The sequence below is a fragment of the Abramis brama genome (assembly GCF_963993115.1).
Source record: "Abramis brama genome assembly, chromosome: 5".
NCBI classification, from domain to species: Eukaryota; Metazoa; Chordata; class Actinopteri; order Cypriniformes; family Leuciscidae; genus Abramis; species Abramis brama.
Genome location: NC_139967.1, coordinates 5,012,778 through 5,032,211, shown reverse-complemented (window position 1 = coordinate 5,032,211; position 19,434 = coordinate 5,012,778). Strand labels below are relative to the sequence as shown.

The window sequence follows — 19,434 nt, the reverse complement described above, 5'->3', positions numbered from 1 at the left end:
CTGAGAAGTGCAATATAAATGTCCCCTTATATGGAGTGTAGTTGTTCAGATATTTCTGTGTGCTCAACAACTGATGATCAACTCTGTACCACGAGTATGCTCAAGTCTCCCTTGGCTGAAAATTCTCTCAATATAACCATCGCCACTTGAAAAAGTTATTTTCAAACTCTTAAACAAGTACATCAAGAGCTTCTGCCTTCAAACAAACAGGACTGGACATGTTGAATTACAAACAGTTACTTGCATCATTTATTAGTCAATCCATTACAGGATGTTAGTGGCTTTTAAACTACACAATTCACAACACAAAGTAGTTCTCAGCTTCCCTGAAACACTCCAGCACTTATTTGGACTCAACTGAATTAACAGCAATGCATGCAATGGAAATGTTTACTGCATTCGTCTTATTTCACAACCTTGAAAGTTAACAGCAATCAACAGCCAGCAGAGATACATGATTTTTACATGCAATAGTTATTATATCTAAACACCAAATCTGGTTAGATATCATGCGACATTTGCAATTTTATATTTAAATTCATTTCACATAAATGGAAAGGTTGTGAATCATGTCTGTTTTACTAATCTAAGGAAACCAATCTCATGCTCCCCGCGTAACCTTCCCTAAATACAACAGGACCAAGAAGGTGTTAAATACATAATCAGATGACAGACCAAACAAGGCTATGGGTCAAGAAGTTCTGGTGTAACAGTAACCCCATCTCTGTGCTCTCATAGAGATGCATTATTCACAAAGCAGAATTAGCAACCTATTAATCCTGTTATTTCTGCTTGTGATCTCACACTTAAACAAGCTACTCCTGAAGCACTGCAGCGCTGGAGTCAAACGATTTGAGGAGTCAAAAATCAACCAAAAAACAAGATGATTTTTTGCAAGGGTGCTGCAGTTTTGTATTACTACAACCTGTGACGTCAAGGGGTTGGTTGTCTTCCCGGAGTTCAACAGATACAACAGTAGAGAGACAGTTAAAGAGAGACAGTGAAAGATGGAAACTGGAAAGCCGCAGGGCATCAGAAGTCAAAAGGGAGACCACTATTGCATCGCTCCTGGATGTAAAAAATATTTTTACAGTGTTAAAGCAAAGGACAAGTGCAACTGCCGCTGAAACGGAGAAGAGTTCTGCTTCACTTCCAGATACATATCCAGAAACAAAGTCCCACTGCCTCAAGATTTCCATAGTTATACTTGGATATTCAATAAGTTGACAAGATGACTGTCAGAATTAAAAATGAACCACAACCATTATAAACACCCTACATGCAGAGATCAAAGCTGATGCAAACCACAAAATAAATATTTCTTTACCAAAGCAGGACTCCAAATGTTGGATACTCTCCAAACATCATCCATAATCCTGTCGTCTTCCTTGCCATCATTTTTTTTATTCTTTTGCATTCTGTGTCAAAGATTTTAACCAACTTTTCCTTCACCACTGGATTATTTTTCACTCCTAAATATCAGCCCATAATTGCCTTGCAAATAGAACTGGAGTCCTATATTGACTGTTTACTTGGTGACAGACATTATGAGTTTATCTATTACTAGTAATGATTACAGAAACTAGGCAGAAAAATCAAAGACCAAAATCAAAACTATAATAATCTTTGTTAATCCAATGCAGCCAACCAACTCAGTGAAGTTACAGGTTGTAGTACTGCAAGATGGCGGCGCCCTTGCTACAAAAGCTATAATAAAAAATAGCCATGTTATTAGAGTGGAAATCCATTTACTGAATGTTAACTTGACCGACTGCTTCATTTTCAACTGTAATTGATAACCAACTCCATTGGCAACAGAACGTACAAAGAATCCAAAGAAAAACAAGGGAAACAGACTGTCTTCATGGGACATGTTGGCACCAGCAAACTATTTAATAAATGCTGAGACACTCCTAGTGTGAGCGCTGTTTGGAGGTCAATCACATAACAGCTTGCTAGAAACCATGAAAGAATGGATAGAAAAGGCACAGCGTCCCCCCACACTATCAGACCAATGAATTTTCTAAATGTTTTTCATGAGCTTTCCAGTAGTTTGTGATTACTGGGTACGAATCATTCACATTCACATTTACATTCATATTCAAATTCTAAATGATTCACTAAAGATTCATTCAGACTTATTTGTTCAACAGATTAACTTGAAAAGAATCCAGTCATTCATTGATCATTCATTTAGGTCTCTCTCTTTTCTCCACTATGGTCACCTGGTGGAGTTTGCTTGCACAGTTGGGGTTTTAAAACGGTTAATATTCAGTAATATTATCGATTTAACTGCACCGACACTATAAGATGAGAACGAAATTGGAACTGAACAAGCACTAACTTTGCAACATCGACACTGTTAATAAACTGAACTGACTTGAACGAAATAATGACACTATTGTCTATTTTGAGCTCCTTTACACCTGAAATTGAATTCCTTTAATAATTTATGACTTCTGCATCATTAACATTTTCCTGTTTATTAATCTGAAGATGCTTTGACACAATATGTATTGTATAGCTCGAACGTTCGTTGTGTTCGGTCTTCCGGTTTGTATTTCCACAGCATGAAGGTAAGATCTTACAGATTTATGAATAAACCGCTCGTTTCAAAATCTTCCCGGTCTACTGACGTTTATTATGACATGATCCGCTTCAAACAGTACAATTCTCATGATAACTTCCGTTAACTCTACAATAAGTAAATCCACTTCACCAGCTACTCTTCGGCAGCGATAATATATATAGAGCTACAAACACAAAATTCTAAAGATGGCTGCGCGCGCTTGTCTATAAAGCGCTATACAAATATATGTGACTTGTCTTGAATGATTCACTATGGCTTGTGAACCACTTTTACTCAACACCAACCCAATATACAACCAGTTTCCTATGACTTTTTATTAATTGCCATGACTTTTCCACTTTTGCCAAACAAATTCCCTGATATTTCCATGCTTTTCATGACCGTGCGAACCCTTATGACAAAAATGCAAGCTCGGATCAGATGCAAATAAATGGAGAGAGCAAGTTCATGCCTGTACCGGTGGAAAAAGAGGTTCGTATTCCGTTTGGCAGCCCACAGATGATAAAACCTTTGGTGGAGGGGGTGGGGTCGCAGGTTTGGGTGGAGGGGATGGAGGAGGGGTGGGGTCTTTATGTGGAGGCGGAGTCGGAACTGGAGGAGGGGGAGGAGGGGGTGGAGGAGGAGGAGGAGGCGGAGGAGGAGAGGGCTCTCTAGGAGGTGGAGGTGGTGGGGGGAGAGGAGTGGGCATCTGTACCACAGCCACTGGCTTTTTTGGGACAGGATGGGTTAGGACTTTTTTCGGAGGACTGGGCAAGTCTGGAGGAATGATGATCTGATGGACAAAGAAATGTGAAACACAACACAAAACGCAAAATGCATAATATTGTGTAACAGTCGGGTTCCAGAAGTAAAAATCACATTCATTTTCTCCATAGGAAGAGAGCTCACAACAGGTAAACTTAACAGTTGTTAAAAAATGGTAAATGCTTTAGCTGAAGCCATCAGTTTGCATTATTTCAACGAACAGTTTAAAGAATATATATATATATATATATATAAAAATACAAAAGCCGTTAAGCCATATATAAAATTAAAGCTGTTAAGTAGTCTTGAACCTGATTTTAAAATACTTTTTTTTTGCTTTAAATTAAATTTTGTAATGTTGTGATTCACCTCTGTTTGGTTTGGTTCAAGGCTTTAACAGACTTTTTAAAAGTCCATGTGGGAAAAATTAATGGAAAAAAATCTTCCAGATCTAACACCATGGAAAAAGTGGACACGCACTGTTGCACTCTATTTGAAAATGTTTTATAAAGGTTAAAAAGCCAGTTTTATATAACAAACCAATTCTAGAAATGTTTTTGTGCAAGCTTTTGTTAGTTCCACCAGTAATCTTGTGACTTACACTACCTTATCAACCGTCGGTGATACACCACCTTCCTCTCTTAACCGATGTGGGTTGGAACAGACAATGACCCCTTCCGTAAGCCAATCATCCGGCCGTTTTCGTGGCCGCCCAGTGCGACCGATTCCCAGTTTCCCTTGCAGCTCTTCAATGAGTAGATCTTGCGAGTTACTCTTGTTGAGAATGAGCGGGCCCATTTTTCTGTGCATATGGCCATCGCGAAACATTGGGTGAACATTGGACGTTTCCTTTGTGCGTCTGATGACCGATTTAAGCTGCGGAGAGGCAGCATTAATCACGTGACCACTTTAAAGTTTTAGATCATGCAATGCTTTCTTTGCAAACGCCATTCAAGATCTCAGATATCCAGTCCAAAGGCCTTTAAAAAGCAGGCAGCAGGATAAAAATCAGTACTGTAACCTCACACCCATCAAATTTGGGCCAATGCAAAGCATAGCTTGAAGCATCCTCTTCGTGACTCACAGTAAAGACAACTCTAACCTTCTACAAACGATCTGAAATGATGCAAGAGCAGGTATAAAGACTATGAAGCAAACACAACATGCCAAAGCAATGCAAAATTGTCAAAGCAATTTTCAATTGGACTAAAAGGTTAAAATTGCTATCACTACAAAAATCCATTCAATTCATTGCAATTAAATTTGAAATTTGATTTAAAACTTTTTTTTTTTCAAATTCAGAGTGAATACATTTAATTAAATACAAAAAAAATGTATTTGATTAACAACAAATACATGAAATATATTTGTAAATGAATTTCTAGTATTATTTAAATACTTCCCTTTATTAGGCAAGAAAAAGACAGACAAGCTACTTTGGAAAAAGTTTTGCTGACAGTTCAAATGGAATCGATATTCCCCAAAACTGCAATTCTTTCAATTTTAACCATTTTAAACTAGTTACAGGCGAACACAAATAATTCATGATTTAAAAGCAATATTTCATGATTGATGCATGTGAATCTGCATGATTTTAATGTATTGAGAAAATGACTCAACTGTTACACCCTTTACACATCAAATTTAGCAATCATGCAAGACCATCAGAATATGGGACCACAGTAAATAATCACTTAACAGAACATCTCTTGCAGCTATCTAAAAAGCATCATGTGCCCTGAAGAAAGAAAGAAGTGAAGATGGAATGCAATTGCACAATGAAACCACTGCAAAACTGCAAAGAAATAAGCAAGCCTAGCCTTGTTGTCCTTTTAACGCCACACGCCTCATTGAGGAAGCGCGTCAGGGCATGCATTTGAACATCCCAAAGACTCCTTCCACACAATCTTATCCATTTCATGCACCACACATACTTTGTTGGATTCCTCAACTCTCAACCTTTCCAAAAACATGATACAAAGCAATGCAACTGAATAGAGCAGCTACAAACCAAACTCAATGACTAGGCCCTCCAATTTTAGGAGCACTAAGTGACATTAGTACTTGGGTATCGGGTTTTTGAGAGGCATATTTAACTTGCTAATGGTTGGGTGCTTCTATCTGAGCAGGGTGGAAAGGTTCAGATTGGATATCAACAGGCCCCTTGGCATAAGGATCAGGCTTGTGTATTTGAGAAAGCATAAACAGCCGTACGTGGTGCAGCATGCTTCTCGATCATGCTCGCTAAATTTAGGGATGCAAATTGGAGACAGTCTAACAGAGTTGGTGTGCCTCATACTTGTCCAGAAGCGGAGAGCCTTTCGACCGCTGATGGCTGAAGAAGTGGAAGGTCCAGAGAAACATCTGACGCTCCAGGGTATAAGGAGTCGTCTGTCCAACTGATATCAGTGTCTTTATAGCCACCCTGTGGCGTCGACTGATGAAAAAGTGACATAATGTCATCGTTCATTTCTGGTGAGCCAGGATCTCCTTCAAGCAGTTTCACTGGCTCTGGTTGGGAAAGACTAGACGTCAACAGCTTGTCCAGAGCTTCCTCCAGAAGAGGCTTGGGGCAAGGAAGACTTATTTCCAATATGCCAGGTCCGGAGTTATCAGGTTTCTCTTTGGAAGGCTTGGGAGTTAATGTTAGGGTTGAAACTGGAGGAGCAGGTAGTGCAATGAGAGTTGGCACTGGGCTCTTGCTAGTAATCCCTGGATCAGGATTTGGGCTCTTGGCAAGGACTCCGGGGAAAGGACTTTTGGTTGCTCTAACAGCTGTAATAGGGCTTGGGCTCTTTCTGACCACAACTGGACTCGAGGTTTTAGCAATTGTAACAGGACTAGAACTTTTCACGTCGACAATTCGATTTGAGCTCTTCATAACCTCTGGTGGACTGGGGCTTTTAGCCACTGGGCTGGAAATCCTTCGATTTATAACTGGTGAGGAGGCCTTTGCTACCACAGGTGGACTGTTTTCGGAGATCAAAATCGGACTTGAGGTTTTCAGGTTGAAGATCTTGGGTGAATTGACTTCACGTTTGCTTAAACTTGATGGCGGAAGGCTTGAAGTTTTTGCAGATGGTTCTGGTGATAAACGAGACTCAGGGACTGGACTCTTTGCGCTAGAAACTACCGGTGGTTTATCCGAATGGCTCTTGGAGGAAGTGAAGAACACAGTGGAGCTGGACACTGGAGCTTTGGTTGTTGATTCCTCAACAATGTGGAGTTCCAGCAGAAACGATGCGCAATTAGAGGAAGGAAAGCTGTGGTCAGATACCTCTGCCTCTGGGACAGAAGGGACTGCGAGGCTCTCAGTTACCATAAGATTGGGAAGTTCTGACCCTTCAGTGGATAATGAGTCGTCCTTAACTGACACAGAGCCAGACTAGACAACCAACAGTAAGACGACAACAACAATCAAAGAGAAAGGGAGGAAAGCATTTGAGTAGAATCGTGAAGGCATGCTGGGAATGATCCATTATCTAATTCTCAAATAAAAAAAATATGCATGAAAATAGTGTCTTAATGCAATGAGTTATGTAATCTTGCAAAGTTTGGCTTATTTAGTCAATAAAAAAAAAGTATTCTAGGAACGCAACAAAGTACACGTCGGATATTTGGTTTACCAACCTGAAAGCAAATATGATCACCAGAATTTCCAGATATAAACATGACACCACAACCACAGCATTCCAGATTCTCTCTTTTCAACCGCAGCGTGGCTCACGTCCAAGACAGATATGCTAACAAGACCTTTAAAATGGACCCATGAAAGCATGCCCTCATACAAGGCATATAAACCTTTATTCATTTCAAAGGCCTTGATTGATAATAATCTACCGTTTACTATCTGATTATCATTATCAGCACTCACAGACATGCATATAATAAAATCACAACATTAAAACACAAAGCCAATGACAACTCATTCAAACAGCTCTTGTAATGCTATAGGCCAGATCATTTGCCAATACATAAGATTTTGCTAATTAAAAGCATATTCAAAAATAACAACTTTTTTTATAAGACTCTCATTCTACAGTGTGGCAAAGCAATGGATCATAGTTTAGGAAGTTTGTTTGTAAGGAACATTTATAGAAAACGTAAAAAATAACAGTTAATGTCATTTGTCTCTCCTGCTCCAAGACTTACATTGCTCTGAACTTTGAAGTCAGACAGTGAAGCCATGAGTTCATCGAGTTCCCGCGTAGCTGAGGAGGCTGAGATTCTGGCCTGCTGCTGGGTGGGATTCTCTTCATGAACTTCTCTCAACTCAGGAACCATCGGCACGGATGGGGCGGGTCTATAAAGTTTACAATATTAAAAATGGGATGTAAGAAAAGGTCTAGTGCAGAAGTCTTCATTTGTTTACAACATTCTGCTCATTTAAACATCAGTGTTTACTACAGTGGAGTCCAAAAGACCATAAAGAAAATCTGGGATTTAAAGTCTAAATTAAACTCAAAACGGATTTTGATAAATTATTAGAATTTTTAAATTTAAACAACATATCAGGGGTGGGCTTTTAATTTTGTATTAACAATAAGAACAAAGAAGCTAATTACAAACAATAGGACGAATACAATAGACCAAAGATACAGAAATATAAGTCTTTCAGCTACAGTAGGTTTAATTTAACACGTAGTAAAGACTACTGCCTAAATTGAATAATCAAACACTGCATAGTCTGAGAGGTGGCTTTCTGCTTATTGCGTTTAACTTTTTTTTTAACATCATGTACGCTCTTTATTTTCTCGTTCATGCATGTTTCTTTATCACTCTAAACTAAAGTGTCAATATCTTTAAGTTATGCGGATATATTTACTTAATGATATAGCAAAATCTCTAACAATAGACATTTTATATCACTTCCATCTTATATATCATCATACTGCCCAGCCCTACAACATATTTTCAACTTTTGTCAAGTTATTAAGAATTTTATTTTTTCTACTCACAAAAAAAAAAAAAAAAAAGTAAAATAAATAAAATATTTAAATTATAACCAATTGGGATTCATGTGTTTGTGCCTGTAATGGTGATTTTTGGAATCTGCTGTGCTGTTATTGGTGGTTGATATTGTGCGATTTACAATGTGTTGTCAGAACAAACTAATTAATATATAACTCATAAAATTCCGAGCAAATTAATTCATAAATATAAAATGTATCAAATTCAGCACAACTAAACATAACATAAACATAAACAAATATTAAATATTATTATATCATAAAATATATACAGATATTTATCAAAATGACATTAATCAAATGTTTTCAGCAGTGTGTAAGCTTACGCAGGGGCCGGCACTGAGCTCTCCAAATCGTTTAACAGGCTCTCCACACTGGGTCTGACGTCTTCTATCCCCCGACCAGGCGCGCTGCGTTTGGGTTTCTCTAACTTTGGAGGAGGCGCTTTCACTACTGATGAAACACCGTTTTCTGGGACATAGCGCTGGGCGTTGCTGGCTGGTTTAGGTGGGTAGGACTCTGTGAAATAGAAAATATAAAAAAACATCATGTTTTAACAACATGTAGTACTAATTTGTTACATTTATATAGTGGTTTACTCAACACTCAAAGCGCTTCACATATGTGACACTGGACAACAAAACCAGTCACAAGTCGCACGGGTATATTTGTGGCAATAGCCAACAATACATTGTATGGGTCAAAATTATCGATTTTTCTTTTATGCCAAAAATATCAAGTATATCAAGTAAAGCTCATGTTCCATGAAGATATTTAGTAAATTTCCTACTGTAAATATAAAAAACATTTATTTTTGTGAGTGAATGCAGCACAATCGCGAACATAAATGGACAACTTTAAAGGAGATTTTCTCAATGTTTAGATTTTTTTGCACCCTCAGATTCCAGATTCTCAAATAGTTGTATCTCGGCCAAATATTGTCCTATCCTAACAAACCATACATCAATGGAAAGCTTATTTATTCAGTGTTCAGATGATGTATAAAACTCAATTTAAAAAAATGGACCCATGTGACTGGTTTTGTGGTCCAGGGTCACATATGGAAGTGGGAATCAACTCGACCACCACCAATGTGAGGCAATGATGCAACGGCAGCCATATTGCGCCAGAACGCTCACCACACACCAGCTTATTGGTGGAGAGGAGACAGAGTGATGAAGCCAATCGGTATATGGGGATGATTAGGAGGCCATAATGGACAGAGGCCGAAGGGCAAATTTGGCCAGGATGGCAGGGTTAAACCCCTACTCTTTAATCCAAGGACATCCTGGGATTTATAATGACCACAGAGAGTCAGGACCTCGGTTTAACGTCTCATCCGAAGGTAGTGCTTTAACAACCCTGAGTTTTGAAGCGCTCACCTTCAGTAGCGAAGGAGGGTGTGCTGTGCTGTACGGCGTTGAGCTCCAGCAGCAGACGGTCCAGCTCCGACAGGTTACTGCCCAGTGATGAGCTCATGACGGCAGTGGGGGAGTCAGTAGTCTTCTGCTTGTTGGGGAAACTATAGACGTGCTCTTCGTCAGACTGAGACACGCGAGGACTGGTGCTTTTCGGAGCCGAGCTGAAAGACTTGAGGAAAGAAAATATAGTTGTTTAACTTTTAAGCACTTTTACTTTACAGATGGGAGCAGAAATAGCAAAAATATTATATTAAAAAAAACTACGATACACCTGGGGTCTCAAGGACACGCTTAATGGTTTATAAGACAATTAATAACCAGTAATATTATGGTTTAACTGCACTGACACTATCAGATGAGAACTGGATAATGACACTAACTTTGCAACATCGACATTGTTTTTGAACTGTATTGAATCAACACTGAACTGACTTGAGCAGAATAATAACACTATAGTCTTTTGTAAAGCTGCTTTACAGCTGAAATTGAACTCGTTTCATAATTGATCAATCTTACACCATTAACACTTATTTTTCCGTTTATTAATGTGAAGCTGCTTTGTATAAAGCGCTTTAGAAATAAATGTAACCTGACGTTTTTTTTGTTGGGTTGCATGCAAGAGTTGCATGAAGATTTCACCGTTTGTGTTCCATAGCAAAAACAAGTTTGGAACTACATGAATTTAATAATTCCTGCTTTTTGATTCGGACTCTATATTCGACCCAAAAGGGCGAAAACATGCATTTAAACATCCAAATGTAGTCTGTGACACATAAAAAATGTGTTATGTCCAGAACATTTACTGAAACTAAGCTACAAATACAACTGTGAGCTCATTAATATATGCACATCTGCATTTACATGCAATCGAAAATGTTGCAATTTTTGGTCTAAATGGTTTTGGGTCTGAAATAATTGACCAAAACCGTGACATTCATTTACAGATTATCCGAGCAATAAGCTTTGTGTTTTGTTATCTTTAACATGAAGTCTCAGCTTCTAAATTCTGTCAATTTTATCACATAATTCAAACAATAAATGTGGTTTGACGCACTTGAATAAAACTTCTTGTAAACATCATGCCACGTAACATTACATTTAACTCAGGTACGCCACTGGATAGAAACATAGACAAAACTCTAGAGAGGATAATTTTGTTAAATATATGCAGTATATATCATTTATTATATATTTACTTAACCTGCTGTCTTCATTATTTAATGTGTGTTTGAATAAATATGTCATGAAAATAAGTTATTATTACAGCCACTGTTTAAATGTTTATATTTCAACAACAAATTGGAGTAGAAGCAGAATTTGATTATTAAAAACTGGCTTTATGTACAATTTAAATATGTGTAAAACACATGTTTTTGTTTAGTTGAGTAATAAATAAATCTGATAAATTATTTGATTATTTCAGAAACTATTTTAGGTTTCAGTTTTTGGCTAAATTAAAACCTCAATTTATGCATTTTGGTAAAAAAAAAAAATAATTTTAATGCATTAGTAATAATATCAATGCATATTCATTATTGTCTTAAAGTGACAGCAGCATAAACAGTCTGATTCATTTTTAGGACCACTGAGAGGGTTGAAAATGGTCATAAAAAAAAAGACTAAACTTCTACTGTTTTAGTCCAAGTAAGCTTAACTAAAATTATACAAATATGCAGAATATGGACCCATTAAAGAAACCATGAATATGTTGAACTTGCTTAATGGCACAAGTTTGTGGAGCAACTGAAGCTTTGCTCAAGGGCATAACAGGCAGAAAGTGGAGCAGGACGGCATCTGGTATTTGTTGTAAGGTTAAAGGATAACCGAGTTGACTCATATAAAGACCAACAAAAAGCCTGTGGAATAAAGAAACCCTTCAGGGAGTAATGGTGCATTTTACCTGGGTCGAAGAGTGCTTTGATTCTGGCTGTTCTACCCAAGATCCATTCAGTGTTTCAGCAGGAGGGGAAGTCACTCGAGGTGGGGGGGACACGTCCTGATAAGAGTCACTTCCTGTGGGGTAGGAGTATGGCGTCTCTTCTGGCAGAAAAACAGCTTGCTTGGAAATGTGGGAGGTTGTGGACTCCAAATCCGCAAGAAGAGCATCTGTAAAACAAAAAAAAAAACTGATTGGTTTCATTCTCAGTACTGATAAAACTTTGGATTAAAAGTGTCTGTGCAAATCTGAAGCTATGGATATGTAGGTCTGTTCAAATCCATAACCTCAAGTATTCAGATTTTTGCTTCAGATTCAAATTCCCTGGAGTTGTTCTGCGCACGAAGAACATACATCTATTCGAAATCAAACGGGTTGTTGTTGAATAACCCGGTTTCAACAGGACTTTGTCAAGTCTGTTCAAAACACTTCCCTCGGCTGGAGTGGTTATTATGAATCACATGACCAGGTATGGTGAAATCACTGCAGGCTTCACTCATATGGGGTGTGGTGAGGGTGACAACCTCACATGTAAAGACTGCTCTAAAACTGCATGCCTACAGGGATAGATTCAGCAGGAAGTAAAGCATGAACGGACACACCTCTTAATGCACACATAAATCAATATTCAAAAGCCATACGCTCAGGAACAGAATAGCACTTCCAATAACAGAAAGCACTTCCACACACACACACACACACACACACACAACTAAGTAAGGTTGTAAAACATGCCCTTAAGTGAAAACTTTTAAGACCATCTCTAGTTTAAAACTCCTTTATACAGCAATTACTTCAGCGATAAGGCACCTTTGGGTCTTGGTCGTGTCAACACAGGAAGTGACTGATGATGTCACACTGCAGCATGACAGATGACACCTCAAGGTTCTCGATACTTAAAGCAGCATATCATCTTAATTTGTTTGTCCAGACTGAACCAGTGATCTGAGCTGTAAGCCCAGCGGTAAACTATGAGAAATGCGTTGGTAAAACATTTCTAAATAATGGAAATCTATTCGTATAAAAATGTTTTTTGCAGAATAGCAAATGAATTTTATAGATATGCTCATATGTTTAGAATAAAAAACAAAAATGTTATATATATATACATATATATATATATATATATATATATATATATATATATATATATATATATATATAATTAGTAAGCCAGAAACATGGTCAGAGGATATTTAAATTCAAAACATATACAGTTTAGAGCATATTAATAAATATATTACACATAAATTCAGAACAAACTAATTAATAAATATATAACTCATAAAATTCAGAGCAAATTCATTCATAAATATTTATCGCATAAAATCCAGAGTAAATTCATTCATAATATATAACACAAAATTCAGAGCATAATAGTTTTTAAAAAATCAAAGGAAATAAATAAATAAATAAATAAATAAATAAATAAATAAATAAATAAATAAATGCATGCATATTATTCAGAGAAAATTAATTCAAACATTTAATCAAATTCTGAGGAAATTAATTAATGAAAAAAAAAATTAAACTAAGAGCAGTTAATTCATACATAAATCTAAATGATAAATAAAACAATTTTATTTCAGACAAATGGTAAAAATAAATATAGCTAGAGTAGCCATGCACCATATAAATAACATAAATGTCAAATGAAGCTTTATTTGTCAGTGTTTGTGATTTGATTTGATTTGATTGTAAGTGGAGTGATACAGTTTTGACGCTTCTCAACAAGCCGCTCATGACCGGTGTAGATGCCTAGATATCTAGTACCATATATGTTATAATATTCAATCTAAAACTCACACAAGACACACGAGTGCAACAAAACACCAAACTTAAGCTGAAGAAACAACACATTGTTAATCACACAATATCAACCACCAATAACACCACAGCAGATTCCAAAAATCCCCATTACAGGCACAAACACAATCCCAAAAAGACACTTTCCCAAGAAACAACCAACTAAAGGCAAATAACAGCCGGTTACTTACACTGCGAACGGGACAGACAGTAACGCCCTGCTGATCTGTGTGTGTCTTTACCTTCGCACTTTATCTCAGACAGGAGGAGCTATGACAAGGAGTGGGAAAAAAACAGATCGGATAAGAATGGAAAAGGAAAGAGAGATCTAGAAAGAAGAGAGAGAGAAGAAACAGAAGGAAAATGAACTTCAAGACAGGACAAGTATCATAAACTCTGCTGTGTTCAGTGGTGACTGTGGAGTCGTCCGAGGGGAGGGCGAGCTGCTTTTCGGCAGGTGCTAACTTTAACTTCTCCAAATACCAGATACTAAAAAGGTTGCAGTATATAACCTGTCTAAAACTGTGTACAGCTCACTTATCTGGACAAGTGCTACCATTAGACAAACCTTCTAAATGAACTCAATATTCAGTCAATGATCATTTAGAAAATCATAATCATGTCAGTTGCAAAATAAATGTGAATATTACAACAGAAAGGAAAGACTGAGACTGTCTCTGATCGTATCTGGACTGTTTGTTCAGCGCTCGGCCTGATGAGGGAGTGGCAAAGGAAACATTAACCCATATTCTCTCTCTCTCTCTGCGGTTTCTTTATCACATACATTATAGTGAATAGAAATCACTCTCCCATATGTTGAAATCAAGCATCTCTTTGGCCTCATTTAAAAAAATCTGACCAAAAAAAAAGCTGTATTACACTCTTTTTAACCAAAAAATTATAATAAATTAGCAATAAAAAAAAAAATCTTAAAAAACACTTTATAGAGATTGCACAAAAAATAGCAATTAATATGAACTGAAACAAACTAGAATAAATACTCCATTTGCATGGCTGGAAATCACAATTTATCCACCTGACAAGCCGACTGCATTTTGAATTATGTAAATTCCATTCAAGAAGACTGAAACGAATCATTTCTAAATATAAACTTGCACTACAATTAATCATTATTCATCAGTTTGACTGAATGAGCTGTAGATTTTCCTTCATGCGTACATAATAACGTGACGCTTGGTATTTTAATGTGACATAAACAAGAGCTCTTTTCCTCCTGATTATTTTCTTTTTTACCCTTTGTATTCTGCTGTAACGGTATGAAAATAAGACAACATAATATACTGTGCAATTATGGTCCGTTCTCCCGATTTTATTTACGATATGTCCCATTAATAATTCAGTGGAATGCTGGAAGAATCTAAAATTTTCTCTGTCCAAATCCTCTCTTTCCAAGTTAGTTTTCACACAGATGCTTTAAAATATAATTGTATCATCTTTTCACTTTTAATCCCCTTTTAAACAGTGTTTACTGGAATGTTTGTAAACTAGGTAAATAAAAAAAACTGTCAAAATGACAGAAAGCACTTTGAAATATTATCACGCAATGCTAAGTTAATGAACATTTTTGATTAAGGTAACGTATGTTACAAAATACAGATATTACCACGACGGTGATATTCAACCCGACCGTAATATTGCTTTATTACGTAATATTACCGTAATATTAATATTGAGGAAAGAATCACGCTTTTGGGGTTATTCATGGTCTGTTGAATGTACTTTGTTGATGCTTTATTAATACACATTTAAATTTCCTTTTAATGTTCGATGGTTGAACAGTGGTGAGTAGAATATGTTAGGCTAATTGTGACCAGTTTTTAGAAAAAAAGTGTAATATTGCGCTCATATAGCGAACATTTCAATGATTGCTTACAGTTTAACAGTAGTTACACACATAATTCACGCAAGGCGTCATGGGGCGTAGGGAAAAGGTGGATAAATTCCCTTTTTTTCCAGGTTTTCATGACTGTGGAACCCTGGCAATATTTATGCACAAGCATCTGATAAACATGTTAAAATGAGCGCATTGTAAATAATAAATGTCACAAAACACTGTTCTCACATCCACAAGTGGAAGTTTAAGTGTTGTTCTGCAGGCGAGCAAATAATAAATAAAAAATTACACTGTCTAAATGAAAACAAACACACTGCAGTGGAGCAAATCAATTCCCCAATAAGATGCTGAGATGTGCAAAACTATATATTCTATCTGGTTGAATGCCAAAGTATATTACCCAAGCATGCTAACATCCTCTCTGAATCTATATTCGTCCTCTTTATATCATTGCTACTAAAATATTAATGCTAATACAAACAGAAACAAAAAGAAGAAACCATGATAGTCAACCACACTTGGAGGTTGGATTGTAATTGCTGCACTGTATATATACAGTATATATGTTTTTGGCACATTAGATGTCTGCTGCCAAATTGGGCCACAAATTACTGCTGTATATGATTAACAAAAAATATAAATCACATCTCAAAATGTGCAACTGTGGAAGTTAAGAAAAAAGGAAGCATAACTGCATTTATGCTTCCTTTTTTCACTGCTGTACTTGATGCCACTAATCAAACATTGAAAATGCTAAATCAGGATATACTGATCAAGATTTTCCATGGCCAAATTTTTTTTACAATCAAATGGGCCGATTCCGATACCAGTTGCCAATTGTTTTCTCTCGTAGTTGTTTCAGGGGATGTGTTTACAGGCGTTGTTATATTTCCCCACAAACGACACTTTGGGAAATTATTGTAATGCGGTTTGTGTGCAAGTTAACGGAGATCGGCCAAATCGACCGGTGCATCCCTAATGCTAAACTTTGTGTTGATTGTTGTGAATTGTCTAAAAGCTAATAGAAACCTCAGGTCATATAGGGGCTGTTTACACCTGGCCACTTAGCTATCCGATTCCAGTTACACCTGGTCACATAAATGTGTTTTTGCGAAACGGATTTAAATCCGATCTTCAATTCCCGCGCTGTATGCAGATTTAATGGAGTGCACGTCACCGAAAGCAACAGATATGAGCTGCATTTTATTGATCATCAGCTAAAATTTCGAAATCAAAGACAGCAATAAGAGAGAGCGACAACAGCCCTGGTAAGATCATTTCGTTTCTTTACTTTTAACGATGATGATTGTGTGATAATCGTCTGCGACTTACTTTCACTTTGATTTGCGATAGTTTGCACGTTGACTTAATGAATATATGCTCAGCTTCTCATCTGCGGTGATGCGTGTTCCATACCGTCGTCATATCTGGCTATAACATTACATACAGCCTATAACACGCTCTCACACGTTTATTTTTTTAGCATTTTTGGGAGGAGTACAATTTACATATGTGGTTTCAACAACCAGATGCATTTACACTTGTCCAGTTTCGTCTGGAATGCGGCCCAGATCTCCTCCTGATGTGGTTTGACTGAGCGATCGGATTCAAATCCGTCTCGAATGCGTTTCGGAGGGCATTTACACCTGGTATTTTCATGATCGGATGGCTGTCATGAAGTGGCCAGGTGTAAACAGCCCCATAATCATTGCATTTTCACATTCAATCTGAATAGTCAGGTACTTGTGCTCAGATAAGCAAACACTCAAGATTAAATACTAATCTGTAACCGCATGTAGGTTTTTGGGAAATAAATATGCACATTAACTTAACTTGGTGTCAAGACAATAAAAGCCAATCCTACCTCTATCCGTCACCCACTCTGGATCTGGGATCATGTAAGTCCCGTCTGAATCAGACGTGCTGGTGGATTGAACAACAGACCCTGACAGTGACTCTCCAGCATGCGCTCCCTCAGTCTCCAGAGCGGTGTGTGTCTCTGACGCCTCCACCAGAGCTGAATCTGGGGCTGAATGTGGGTCACGAGCAGATGCTAATGATGGAGCCACTGAACCCATCTCTACAGTTGAAGCTGAAACCGATTCAGTAGCTAAATCAGAAATAGTCTCCTTTTCTAACATATCTTCTATGGCATCTGCCACAGAAGCCGAAACGAGTACGAAATCATCAACCACTGGAGACGTCTTCTCTGCCGAAGTTGATATATTGGTCTCAGACTCTTGGGACTCTCCCGCTTCTGGTGTGAAATCCTGCATGTCCAATTCCAATAAAACCTTTTCAAACTCCTCAACAGCAAATGCTGATGCTGTTTCTTCATCCATCGGGGGGGAACAACAAAAGGAACCGCGCCCGAAGAAATCGGGCACAGAATCCGGAAAAGTCTGGACTCAAGAGTGGGATGAGGAAAGGAAGGGTCGTTCCCATTCCAAAGCATTCAAAACATTCCACAGGGCTCGATTATGTATACAGCCAGCAGTTCGCTAGATAACGGTCTCTCTCAGGGGGATTTGCTTACGTAAGCTATAGACACTACACAGACCCATATATGACCACGTTTTAGGGTTTACGAAAACATATTACGGGGCTAAACATTCCCAGACGTTATCTAGAAAGAAAGTTATTCCGAAAATCCCTAGAAAACCCTGCAAGAACGAGCACAGAACCTTCATTCCTTTGAAAGACTATACAGGATGCCACTTATTTAAACATCGTTTATCTCTGACAACTCGTCAGACAATCTCTGGTCCGCTTCAAAAAGGGGACAAGTCCACTCAAAATCAGATTAAAGTCATATTATTCTCATTAACTCATTTTAATGAGCGTACAAATAAAGTCAATCAGGTCTAACTGTCCCCCCACAGAATCATATTCCCTTCTCAACGCATGCTTAAAGTCCACATGAAACAGAAGTTGTGATAGTCTTTTCTTCCCTGTTGTAACATATATCTGAGTGAAACGGCTTCTGGAACATGAACAAATGTAGGGCAGGTTTTTTTTTTGGTTGGTTTTGTTCATGGGGAATTGATTGGATGGTTGTGGTTTGCTATTGTTTACCCCGCCCTCGCGCCAGTAAACGCATCATAAGAGAAGAGATGATGCTGCAAGAGGGAAGAGAAGTTATTTTGATTAAAGATTACGAGGATGCATGAATAAAAAAAAAAGATGTGGACGGATAAATCGTTCATAATAAACACTGCAATATTCCATGAATAATCAAGTATTGTCCATTTTCATGTTCTCCTGATATCTTGTTCTAACTGTTAGCTCTATGCTAAGAGAGCTTGTCAACCGAAGACATTTTTAATTTGACGATTTCTATAGCTTTGGCAATATGATGTAGGGTTGTGCGGTATGACGAATTATATGGCTGCATGATTAATCAAAATAAAACCGAAATTGAAATATGACTTAGGGCGATTATCAAATTGCAAAGGATGCAATTTAATTAAATAAATATAGCTATGCACTACGTGTTTGTGAGTGAAGCATGGCACTGCTTCTTAAATGTGAGCAGCTCATGATCCGCCGGGTTTAGAGTATTTCAGACCACAGTTTGGGTTGAAAATACCAAATTTGGGCCTCGTAGTGTTTTTGCGCAGCGCGTCTGTGTTGCACGTCATCACGCATCACACACATGACCAGCGTCGGCCAATAGTGAGCCTACGTGGTGACGTGTAACACAGACGCGCTGCGCAAAAACACTACGTGAACCAACTAGAGGCCCAGAGAGAAGGAAATGAATAGTGGAATAAAGTCGTTATTTTTGTTTGTTTTTGCGCACAGAAAGTATTTTCGTCGCTTGATATACTTAAGATTGAGCCACTGTAGTCACTTGGACTATATTAACGATCTCTTTAATAACTTTTCTGGGCCAGCAAGTTTCGGCCACCTAGCAGCCTACGGAGGAGTGAGACAGGGCTCAGATTTCATAAAAAATATCTTAATTTGTGTTCCGAAGAGGAACGAAGGTCTTACGCGGTTGGAACAACATGAGGGTGAGTAATTACTGACAGAATTTTCATTTTTGGGTGAACTAACCCTTTAAACTAAACTCATTTAGCCTAGGCCTTGCCAATTTAAACATTCAAGAG

General features: G+C 37.7%; 1 protein-coding gene across 4 annotated transcripts in view; it reads right to left on the bottom strand.

Moving 5' to 3' along the window:
- pxna (paxillin a) overlaps positions 1-19,434 on the bottom strand; it is a 40,136-nt gene that overhangs the window by 6,917 nt on the left and 13,785 nt on the right. Inside the window, exons 1-5 of one of the 4 annotated variants that reach the window (XM_084114586.1) lie at positions 17,187-17,679; positions 11,626-11,831; positions 9,687-9,894; positions 8,631-8,823; positions 7,487-7,637 (exon numbers count right to left, since the gene is read on the bottom strand). In XM_084114586.1, coding sequence (XP_083970712.1) covers positions 7,487-7,637; positions 8,631-8,823; positions 9,687-9,894; positions 11,626-11,831; positions 17,187-17,664 — 1,236 coding nt within the window. In that variant the 5' untranslated portion in view covers positions 17,665-17,679. Of the gene's footprint in view, positions 1-3,047; positions 3,363-3,940; positions 4,211-5,633; positions 6,820-7,486; positions 7,638-8,630; positions 8,824-9,686; positions 9,895-11,625; positions 11,832-13,658; positions 13,893-17,186; positions 17,680-19,434 lie in introns of those variants that run through there. The other 3 variants (XM_084114584.1, XM_084114585.1, XM_084114583.1) reach the window with 3 other exon arrangements.